General features: G+C 40.2%; 1 protein-coding gene across 5 annotated transcripts; it reads right to left on the bottom strand.

Moving 5' to 3' along the window:
• Positions 1 to 353: 353 nt before the first annotated feature.
• mylk4a (myosin light chain kinase family, member 4a) lies at positions 354 to 10,462 on the bottom strand. Of its 5 annotated transcripts, none has more exons than XM_068738215.1 (15): positions 9,612 to 10,462; positions 7,527 to 7,664; positions 7,052 to 7,148; positions 6,331 to 6,742; positions 5,347 to 5,684; positions 4,641 to 4,746; positions 4,078 to 4,171; positions 3,605 to 3,714; positions 3,205 to 3,346; positions 3,040 to 3,110; positions 2,822 to 2,950; positions 2,486 to 2,638; positions 2,318 to 2,396; positions 1,990 to 2,044; positions 1,632 to 1,720 (listed from the first exon to the last, which is right to left on the bottom strand). In XM_068738215.1, the coding sequence occupies exons 1-14, from the start codon at positions 10,140 to 10,142 to the stop codon at positions 1,991 to 1,993; spliced, it is 2,454 nt and encodes an 817-aa protein (XP_068594316.1). In that variant the 5' UTR covers positions 10,143 to 10,462; the 3' UTR covers positions 1,632 to 1,720; position 1,990. The 5 variants fall into 5 exon arrangements, with proteins under 5 accessions (XP_068594314.1, XP_068594315.1, XP_068594318.1 ...); XM_068738216.1 differs by having other exon boundaries at positions 5,347 to 5,681; XM_068738213.1 differs by lacking the exon at positions 2,318 to 2,396 and having other exon boundaries at positions 354 to 1,720.
• Positions 10,463 to 12,202: the final 1,740 nt, after the last annotated feature.

Here is a 12,202-nt window from a genome sequence, read left to right as displayed (position 1 = left end):
ACATAAGATTTAACTATTATAAAAGACCTAATTTGTGAAGCTCTCATCTAAAGTGTGACACTGAGGATGGTTCCTCACTAAGACCTCTTTTCTTTTGGGTGTTTCAAGGGAAAACCCCAAACTACTTCGTAAAAAAAGGTCAGAATCTCTCAAATATATTAGATCCTGGAAATTGCAAGCTATGTGGTTTTCCTACCTCTTTATTTGAAAGCCACTGGTATTTACTAAACACTTTATTTTCTTTTTGCCCACTGTAAATTCACAATTATGTTCATCATTTTGATGCACTCTGCCGTACTGTATGACATCAAACTGAACTTCAAACGACAGTAATAAAAGGAAACCTACTCCCATTTCGGTCACTATTTCAGTTTAATGGATGTGGACACACTTCACAAATACATGCTGAAGTTGAAATTGTTAACACTCGGTGAGGACAACTTCTTTCACTAGGACTCTGTATTCAACAACAATTAAAGTAACATTTACAATCAAGTTCAATGAAAACCACATGAATGTACAGTAGTTCTAACAATGTCATCAACGTAGGCAACATTAGGTAGGTAGTGTATTACTTTCAGTTAATAAACCTTCACAGAAGGCACGATAACTTTTGTATTGTGGAAAAAGCGTCTACAGAATATGCAGCTAGAGTGAAAAAAAAAAAGTTTATAAAAGTTATTTCTCCGTGTGTCTAGTTCAAGCTTTAATGGCTAATCAAACCTATAGACACATGCAGTTAAGATTTAAAATGATACACTAGGCTGATAAGACCTAAGCTGTTTTGGTTTGTTATGAAGTAAAAATATATTTTTATGTTATATATTAACAGAAGTAGGAAGAAAATATGGGTAGATCTGACCACGCAAGCCTTTTCTAAGGAACTACGGTAGCTTCATGTATTATCTATGTTTAAATAAATAACATTATAAAGTGCACATACTACAGCTCATGACACCAACCGTGCAAATTCCATTCTGTCCATACATACAATACACATCCAGCAATTTAATGGAGTCCATCCCCTAACATATGAGAAAATCTGAATTTTAAATCTGCAGTTCAGCTTTTATTTACAGCCCGATAATAATAATTATTTTATAATAACAAGGGGGACGAATGCAACACATATTATTACAGTCACGTAATAAAAATCATGCTGTAGCCTTCAAACAAAAGCAATGAACATTGACAGCACAGTGTATTTGGTTAGAAATATATGAGTGGATATTTCAAAATTAAGTAGATAACACAATGTGCACCTCAACTTTCAAGGCAAAGGTGCGACACACGATCAAGCTCTTATATGATAATACTGTCTATATGTCTAATGCCATTCAGTCAGACTGTGACATCAGCACCGTTTTTAAAATGCCACAAAAAAAAATAACAAAGACAAACAACCTAAGCTGTTGAGTTTCCATTAATAATAATACAAAATATGCTATAAAATGTTCTTGTTATTTTTACTTACTTCTAGTCTAATGCATGGTGGGACTATCCACGGTTAATCCCAATTAAACAAAACTGCTTTTGTCTGTGTATTGTTTTTCTATATTGCTGACATAAACACAACAACAGCGGATCAGGAGAGGATTTGTGGGGTAGCCAAAATTTCAGCCCCATGCTACAGGTGCATGGACTGAAAATGAAGGTAATTTACGTGGACAGGAAGGTTGGTCCGAGTGGCCACGGCTGAAGCCATCACATCTTTATAGCCCTAAGAACAAAAAGACAGTGTACTGTAAATAGGATGACTACCTCTCAGCATATATACAGTAACAGGCAGGTACTAAGGTTCTGGTTTCTTCGGCGCTGCCCTGCACAAAATTTGAGACATGCTTCCCCCTTGTGGATGTTTTGAAAGCATTCCAGTACAGGTTTAATGTTTGAAGTAATGATCTCTTTTTGCAAAAAAAAAAAAGAAATTGAACAGCTCAAACATAATAACAATATATTCTTTTAGCCTAAAGAAGAAGAGAGACCAACCTCAACAATCAGTCGTGGGCACACACGATGAACGCCGTGATCTGCACATAGTTTTCTGTGAAATAAAGTTAAATTAATTCACTTAAGCTTCTCTACAACATTAAAAAAACAACTTTCAAATATTTGGTATATATGATATTAATATCATATTCAGAAAGAAGAAAACATATTTTCTAATCTATTTTTAAAGAACGACGATAGTTGAATTTTAGTGCTGTTCAGTAGTTTTGTCTATTTCTTGAATATTATTTTGGAGAATTAAGCTATAAGATCAGCAACCTTTCTCAGTTAGTTTATGATAAATACAGGCGAGGACTGTGAACTCTACCTTCGTATGAAGGCGATGATGAAGGACTGGGTTAGACAGCCAAGGATGTTTCAAGGCCTCAGATGCCCCTATCCTCCAACTGATGATACACACAATGACACATGTGTATTGTGTTAAAGATCACCACACAGCACACACACAGCACACACCGAACGAGACGCTGTTTACCTTTTATTCACAATGAGGAGTCTGGAGATGAAGTCTTTGGCTTCTTCGGACGTATCCACAAACTCTTGTTCATCGAAGTTCCACTTACAGGCCAAGATGTTGTTCAGAGTCTCGTTGTCGTCGTCTCCGAGGAAGGGACAGAGACCGCTCAGACTAACGGGAAGAAACAGACAGTCATTAGCATTAGATTGTGCGTGCGTGTGTGTGTGCGTGTGTGTGTGTGTGTGTGTGTGTGTGTGTGTGTGTGTGTGTGTGTGTGCGCGTGTGTGTGTGTGTGTGTGTGTGTGTGTGTGTGTGTGTGTGTGTGTGTGTGCATGCGTTTGTGCGTTTACTTACAGCATGTAGGTGATGACGCCGAGGCTCCACATGTCTGTGTTGAACGACACAAAGTCGTAGTTGATGACTTCAGGAGCGAGAAACTCTGGAGTGCCAAAGTTCACTCGCAGCTTCTCTCGAGGTTTATATCTGCATCGGGGGAAAAAGTTACATTACATTTTGGTTTTATTACAGCACATAAAATAATCAACAAAACGGAAGCAAATGCTGGTACTTACATCCTAGCAAGACCGAAGTCGATGATTTTGACCTTATTTGTGACTCTGCTCACACACAGAATGTTTTCTGGCTGAAATTTGAATAATTGATGGATTAAACTTTGAGAATGTGTTGTTGGGTTTTTTGCAAATAATATTACAATAAAATATGAGTGACTTTGTTACCTTTAAATCCAAGTGCAGGATGTACATTTTGTGCATGTGCTGCAGGCCCTCACAGATCTGCCTGATGAAAAGAACAGCGTCCAGCTCCATCAAAGTGTAGTTTTCATCAATGATCCTGTCAAACAGCTCTCCTCCACCAACACTAAGGTTCAAGACAAATGCATAAAAAAAAAACACCAATCAAACACCCGACATTTAAAGCATTTTAAATCCGAACTAGTGTTATATTTTAACATAACATAACATAACGACACTATCAAGAATACAATTATCAACAAACTCAATAAAAAATTCTACTGGACATTAATGAAGTAGTTTAAAGTCTATGAAGGACAACTACTTGGTATACGGCGCTGTTTTTGAAAGAATATGTGCTGAAAATATGAAAGAAGGAGCATACTATTCAAGTACAAGGATGATGTCATTCCTTGACTCATAAGCTGCATAGAGTTGGATCAGGCTGGCATGGTCCAGATTATTCATGACCTGGATCTCATTCTTCACCACGTCCTACCAAAAACACAGGCGCAAACGGACAGACAGACAGATGCAGAGGCAGACAGCGAGACACAGTTGCAGACAAACACACAGACAAGCGAGCACGCACACACACACACACACACACACACACACACACACGAACACGATGAGAGGTGTCAGCTGTTCTCTGCTATGAGACAATGCATCTTCTCTTCTAGGTCAAATATTTCTCACCTGGGTGAGAAATATTCCCTCTGCTTCTGTTCCAAGTGGCCTTGTAAGTGCATTAGTGTGCACTGAAAACTGGGCTGCTTTGCTTTTAATATCATGTGGCGTGGCTCTCACTGTTCTATCAAAATAGGACTAAATCGTCATGATGATACTGGACGTTACCTTTTCTCTCAGATTCCTGGCTTTGATGACCTTCGCTGCCAAAGTGAGACCAGAGGAGTTTTCAACACATTTGTGCACCTGGCCGAAACGACCCCTTGAAGAGACGGAGAGGAGAAAATAAAGAATCCTTTAGTTGCAGAGTCACCTCAGCTCGTACGTCACAGCAGCCTAGAGACAGCTGTGAAACAGGACAGGGACGGTGTTTCCATGACAAATCAAAAACTGATCTTTTGTCAAACGGAGACGTTTTAGGACAGTGTTGAGCTTAATCTGTTATTTCATTAAATCTGAGCTGGGCTGTGTCTCCTCTTTGAAGACTTGGATTAACACTTAGTGATTAGCTACCAGCTGGCACCGGGGATACTGTTTCACATACCACTCAGTCCTGAAGTAAAAATAACTGGAGTGACTCTGGAGTTATGGGGAGAGTAGAGGGGAAGGGTTACGCAATTAGGCTTTATGGGAACCTCTTTCAACCTGCCTTTGATCTGCAATAGATCAACTGGTCGTCAATAGCTTTCATTTTTGACATGACTCCGAGATTTGAAAAGTACGGCGCTCACCCGCCCAGGACCTCCTGCCAGTTGATGGTGTAGAAGTTGATGATCTGGTTGGGCTTGGCAGAAACAATGCGGTGATTAAAAGGAGCCGCTGGAGGAGAAGAGGTGTCTAAAGCAGGATGGGGGACCAGAGAAAAGATATAATCAGTTATATAAGTTATGAGCATTGTGAGAACATAGGAGCTTCATTGTTAATCAACTACGGTGAGGCTTTTGTCAGGGTGCATGGCTGTAATATAATTATATGTAATAATATTATGTAATAATATTTATTTATTTATTTTAAGAATGAATATTTATACTAAGCAGGACATTTTACAGTTAAAAAGATCAACTTGTCAGTGCTCTCTGGTAGACAAATAAAATGGTAGCACTGTTATTAAATTAAATCAAACTTTCACATTTGTGTACTGCAAGTTCTTGTAATTTATCAGCCATCATACATCAATACCGATATATCTGGTATATGTGTAGTTCTAGTTACAAAACAATTATAGACTCCTATATGTTGGCATTATTATTCAAACTAAGGAATTAAAGATACACACAGAGTCTTAAACAGTGTCCAACGTGTACATTTTCTAATGATGAACTGATTCTGGAACTGCCTCACAGTAGAAATAAACTGGGTTAAAATTGGGTCAATGAAGCTCAGTTACTCAAACTTTCAACTTCCTACCATGATTATCGTGAAAGAGTCCCGACTCACCGATAAAGTACCGCTCTACATCTTCATCATCCTCCCCTTCTGCATCTTTATCTGCATCGTTCTTCTTTCTCTCTCTCTCCACCCTTTGTTTCAGGTTCAACTGGAATTGAATTCCGTCTGCCCTGAAGACGGCCCAGCCCTCAGACTCGTCTTCGTCGTTGTCTACCTTCTTCTCCTCCTCCTCTTCCTCCTCCTCCACCTCCACCTGGCTCTTTGAGTGTCCCTCCATCACAAAGAGTTCCTCGGTCACACAGAGCTTGCTGCTCGTTCTGCTGACCTCTGATATCTGGTCCTGCTCAGCTTCTGGAGATGATGGAGCATCTTTGTGGTCGTCACTGCTGGGAGGAAAAAAAAGTTTTTTAAATTTGTTTTTATTTGTTAGTTTTGTGTCATTACAGCTTGCATGGTTAACAGTATATACTGTAGATGTGGCTAAAGGCACAGTTTCATTGAGAAATAAGTCATAATATCAATAAAATGGCTGGACGTTTGAGATACATACAAAATATATAATAGGTCATGGCTAATAACAAATTACAAGCTCATTTGATCTCTAAAATAGAACTATCAATAGCTTTTTATTAATGAAGCACTATTCTCCTGAACTGCTGAGCTAAAACGATTAACAAAGAACATTAATCAGGGAATAAGCTCAATATTTCTTTATTCTAATGTTTAATCTGTCCTTTTTTCTTCTTGATTAATTATTTATTTATCTGTAAAACACCAGAAAACTGTAAAAATCTCCATTACAATTTCCAAGACCACAAAGTGACATCATCAAATACAAATATATTTAATTTACTATATCGTAGGACAAAGAATTGCAGTTAATTCTCAAATCAAATGTTTGTTATTTTTGCATTCACATATACTCAAGTGGTTAGATGCTTTTTAAAACATTTGCAAAATAAATTCATGTTGATCATTTTATGGATTAATTGACTTATTGAAACATTCTTATTGGGTTTAAACCTAGACTACCTTGTAGCAGTTTGCTCTTTTTCGTCCTTGTGGGCAGCAGGCAACTCAGGAGCAACCTCTTCCTTCTTTTCCTCTGGTAGCTTTTCTTTCTCTTCCTCTTTCACTACATCCTCCACATCGAGGTTTGGTTCCTTCTCTGTTAGCGCCTCCTTCACCTTTTCCCCAACCCCCTCCTCACTAACCGCCTCAACAACTTTGCGTTTCTCATCCGCAGCCGCTTGGGAATCTTCACGCATTGAGTCCACCATTTTGCAAGCAGGAGAGTCAGGTTGTTGATCTTTAGGGGACACTCCGGCCTCCAGATCCAGATTTCCAGGGGTGAGCTGATGGTGACCTGATTTCTCGGCATTCTCCCTGTTGAGTTTCTGCACCTCATCAAGAAGCAACACCTGCTTCTTCAAGGTGATATTTTCTGCAAGAAGTACAAACAGGATTCAGATTTTGTCTCTCACAACCTGTTAAATACTGTGAAAGGTTATAGGATATAATTCACTTTGACATTCTGAGCTTGGTTTCTGTGTCACAGTGTAAATACTATAGTCCGCCACAGCTGTACATGTAATAGAATATCACTCTAACGCAGATCTCAAGATCTAAAATGGTAAATTTGTGTTTTTATTTACGTTTTGCTGCTGCTGTGTCTCGCTGATTATTTCAAATGGGCATCAGAGTTTAAGCACTGACATATTTCTGTAGAATATAAGTATGCTGATCTCAGCACCTGCTGTGTCTGGAGGCTTCATCTTCTTTTGAGCTTTCAGACCCTTTGGGCTCATTGGGGGCTTATCTGTCCCATCTCTACCTTTGTGGTCCTTCAACTGTGGAACACAAATAAAAAAAACAGTCAAAAAAGAAATCTGGACAATTCAGTTTATCGATGTTCAATCTTTACATTCTCAAAAAAATTAAGTTTTTTTTTGTTCTTCGCTAGAACTTGCTTTATTACTCCTGTCTACAATAAACAATTCAGCTATGTCACACTGCACGATTTACTGTCCCAAAGCTAAATTTACCAACTGTAACGCACAGTTCTGTTCTCGTCAAGAAAATCAGAACACTACAGTATGGAGGCAGCCCTGTAAGCTATAACATGAAGAACAAGGAGCAAGAAAAGCAAAAGCACACACACACTCTTTACACACACACACACACACACACTATCATAAATAAAAAATGTATAAGCACTATAAACCTACAAATTTTCCACATTTGCGAGAGGTGAGGTAATGCTTTGGTCCGTGGAGCTTTATCTTGTGGGAAGTCTGTGGAGAACTGGGCTCACATGCAGGAGTTATCTCTTGATTCCCTTTACTGGCTTTACTAGAGGTAGGTTTCTAGCAAAAACACAAGATGGCAATGCTTAGTAGGGTTATATGAAAAGGAAGAAATATAACACGTTAGGAATGAATGTCAGAAGGTTGATATGATGAAGTTAGGGTCACATGTAATCCACACGACACTACAAATGAATCAAACATATTAAACAACAATAATAATTCAATGACATGATGTAAAATAATGACGAAAAGGTAAAAATATAAGCAGCACTTCCTCTGTTTTCATCTTGCAGATTAGCACATCCATTGCACGTCTCTGTGCACAGACTGAGTTATATAATGGCATGCCTTTGATTATTCATAGCAGATGGATAGACAGCAGCGGGGCAGTGAATTTATAGCTTATCACTTGTCGCACTTAGCGATGGAATGCAATGCTGACCCTGAGCGGAAAATATTACAAGTGACCTTAGGCTGTTGTTCAAATTTCTCAGCTGAGGAAACTCACTAAACACTCTCTGATCAGGTCAGCATGGAAAAACCTGTGTCGAACTCTGGACGCCTCACATTTGTTCTCCGAATGCTGTCGCGAGGTAAACAGCAGCGGGTATATTTCCAGTGCAGTGTTTCCCCAGTGACAGCTGTGTTTTCTAGAGTTCAAACCTCTGATTGGGAGTTTGGAGAAAGCGTGAGAAGGCCATAGTAACAGCAGTTGCAAGGTATCTCACACCTCTGGAGGTGTAGGAAGATGGAGCTACCACCTGACAGGTGCTCTGATGACCACAGAAATTCTCGGAAATGCGAGTCACATAGAAGCCGTCATAGTGGCATGTGGTCATTAATCATCAGGATGTAATCTAGCCATAAACTCATGATCCAAACTTTTAATTGGCTTGAGCGTGTCATAGCTTTCAAAAAAACTGACTGCACTGCTGCACACTGTGCACTATGACATTAATATCCCTTCAAGTATGTGATAACCTGACATTACAACTCCGGTGAGTTTACTATTGTAGACCATAGAGGAAAAGAGATATGACTCTGACCTCTGCAGATACGCAAGTGATAGAAATGTGGCGTTAACAGATCTGTGAGTGCAGCTCATGCTGTTGATGCCAAGCAGCACTCAGTGACCTTAATATGAGACTGTATGATTGTATGATTGTTGCCTCATTTAAGTGAGTCAGGGTTGATGAGCGAAGGGGAGAAAGACTGACTCATCACAATTTGTTGACACCTGACTCCTGGTAAAACTAAAAGGGTTAAAGAACTTTTAGACCACAAACACTGCAGCCCCGATCCAAAAACAGCATTTCTAAACCGGGACACTCACATTTCCCCCCTGGCCTCACCTCTCGTGCCCTGCCGGGGGGTTCCAGAGTGAGCCTCACGCCAAGGAGGCTATGTTGCACTCAGCATGGGCAGAGAGCCAACAGCATAAATGTGAGTTAAATCGGGGTTTCATGTAAACTATAAGTGACATATTTATCGTGGAGCAGCTTACAGAGCACTATAAAATTAGCATAAATTATCTTTAATCAGCAGTTGGCAAGTGTAAACATGCCAAATCCCAGACATTAGCTTTTTAACCCAGCCCCATTATTCAACTCACACGCGCCAAGTCCCATTCATACGCAAGAGTTGAACTGTTGGAGTGCTGCTATGATCAATTTCACATGTTCTGCCAAGAACAACGAGAAGAACAAGATCTTTGTGAGATCTGAGAAATCAAAGTCAGCAAGGAACACATATAGCATCTTTTGCAACACTATTACAAGAAGACGTGTCCGTAGTGATGGATGGACATGGGCATGGCAATACAAACTTAACAGTGTAGATATACACTGGCAAAAATATTAAAACCCTTAATTCATATACAAACTTGGGTTCAATTTATCCAAAACTTACTTCATGCTAAAGAAATATAACAAAGCCTTTTCCAATTTCCTTCTAGGAAAAGATATTTTTGAGTTACGGCATCACATTTCAGGCTCTTAGTCTCACCTTGTCAAGCTTCTTGTTTATTGTGTCCGTAGATGATTTCCTCTTAATGGCTTGCTTGCCTTTACTGTCTTTGGGTTTGGAGCTCTTCCGAGCAGCAGAGCCTTTAAAAATCAGCTCCATAACCCTGGAACTCTTCACCGTCTCCCCGATGAAGCTGATCACCTGCTGCATGCTGAGGACCAGCTTTTCCATTCCTTCGAGCTTCTGAGCGTGCTGCTCGGACCGCTGGTTCACCACCGACATTATGGTGCTCATCTCTTGGCATATCTCCCTCACCTCTTGCCCCATGACCTGGGTCTGGCTCACCATCTTGGGTTGAATATGGATCTCCTCCTTGTCAACCTTCAGATTTTCCATATCCATCTCAATGCCGTCAATGTCCTGAGACATCCCATCTAATCGGTTGAGGACCTTTTCTTGAATGTTGATGAGCTTGTCCATCTTGCTGCTGAGTGACTCAATCCGGTTTTGGATGAGGTCAAAATTTGCACCGTTGCCATCTCCTGCTGTGTTCATTACCAAGGAACTCATGGCCTCCGGTGATATATAAATCACGTTAAGACACCAACTTGAGACAAAAATAGGACCAATAACGTCCGTGAAACAGACAATAACACTTTGTTAGCCAGCTCTACCTTTCAGTGCTCCCCGTTGGTGTGCAAATTAATTTAGATACAAAAAAAGTGGTTCCAAAAAGTTTGGTTTTTTTTAAAGATCACCAATCGACAACAATGCAGATGAAGATTTGAAACCTCTGAAGCTCAAGTAAAGTGAGCTCTGACTAGTATATAGCCAAAAAAAAAACTTCTCTGTTTCTGCCACACTTTATCCCTGGCGTCTGCTTCTCTCCACACTAGAAATGGTATTAAGAATGAAGTGAGCCGGTGTCCATAAATGTAAATGGACAGTCTACGTCAGCAGGGGTCAAGTGTTTGGGGAGGGGGCTTGGCACTGCTCGAGCAATGAGACATTCGAGAGCGTTCAAGTGTTAAGCCCACCACCGTCACTCCCCTGCTGAGTGTCAAAATGGTTACTGTACACAGAACTTCTTCAGTGTGACTATGCTCATTCAGTTTCACCGTTTTTTCCGATTCAAATGGCAATGACATCAGCTCCTTGTGACAGGTGGACACGTCTGGTCTACATGCTTGAGTGGACAAAGATATCACAGGTGGGGTTCAAAGTAAAATAAGAGATTATAATGTCATTTCTAAATACAAGTTGTGTTGACATTGAAAAGTCTGAAATGCTGCTTGTTATTCGGCACAGCTGTACTGTAAAAGCTGGACAAATTCTCCCGTATCTTTTGAATGCCTGTAGCTTGCACTTAGTGTCAAGGGAAACGTGAAGAAGCATGTGGCTACCGGCTAAAGGGACCTACAGTAAGACGTTTAGCCCTTCTGCTGAAAGAAGAGATGGGTGACATGGATGATTTATACGATGCCTACTCACTGACAAAAACATTGACCGATAACCTCCCTTAAGAGAGTATGTGATCTATTTTAACTTGGCTCTTGTAATATGACCTTAATCCATGTTCTCATAACATGTGTTTAAGTCAACAGACAGGGCTATACAGATATTAGATTCCTAAACAAACCCTGAATGCATGCTATAGTCAATATTGTTCAAATATCTAGATTTTGCTATGCACTTGCAGTTGATTACTGAAACTATTTCCGGACAACTTTTCCAAACTTCACAAACTCATTTTGTCACCATGAATTCATGGGCGATGGAGTTTAGGAGGAATCTAGCTTTGCTCAAGCCACCGTGAAATACTTTTGACACACTCCGCTTGGCAAACCGAGGCGCCAGGACCCCAGCCAAACTCCCACTCACTAGGACAGGCTGTGAACTTGGCAGTGGAGTCGGTTGGGGTAAGGTGAGGGAAAGGAAACGAGAAGGAGTTTACCTGTCAGCTCGTGTTTACTGACAAGTCACCGCATCAGCTTGCATATTACTCTCTTTCACTCAAGATGGCTACATCGGAAAGAACAAGAGTCTCTGACAGAGCAGAAACAGATGGGAGTGAATTCAACCATCAATCACTCAGGGAGGACAGGGACACTCACACCTGTCCTTGGGTGCCAACCGATGACAGACAACATAGGTCATTTGCAACATGTTGAGTCAACTTTCTTATGTCTAAGTCTGTGCTTAGAACAGCCAGACTGGATTATATCCACATAAGCAGCAAGAAGACTGTACAAAAGAAAGACAAAAATAAATGGATTTTGCCATTATTTTTGCTGCACTTTAAAAAGGTTTCCATACATGACTAGGATGTCTTTCATTGATTCGAGGTAGGGGGTACTTTAAGGTTATTAAACCCCGCAGGGGATGTAAACAGACCCCTTAGCCTCTGAGGCGCATTACATAAAGCAAACGTCGTGTTTATATCACTTACACTAATGCCAAAGAAAGTAACAACATCATGACTGGTGCTCAAAGTCCTCGCTCACCCCCTTTGCCAAGCTCAAAGGGGGTGAGCGAGCACTCACTTAGTGGTGCATGAAAAAAATGTTGTTTAGTTAATGTGACGGCAAAATGATTAGGCTATTTGGAGGCATTGACAACTGCATGAATGT

Source organism: Cebidichthys violaceus, unplaced genomic scaffold (genome assembly GCF_023349555.1).
Source record: "Cebidichthys violaceus isolate CVI_PGR_0920_01 unplaced genomic scaffold, fCebVio1.0.p SCAF_8, whole genome shotgun sequence".
In the NCBI taxonomy this organism is placed as follows: domain Eukaryota; kingdom Metazoa; phylum Chordata; class Actinopteri; order Perciformes; family Stichaeidae; genus Cebidichthys; species Cebidichthys violaceus.
The sequence above is the reverse complement of the archived record's forward strand: the minus strand, read 5'-3'. Positions and strand labels throughout refer to the sequence as shown.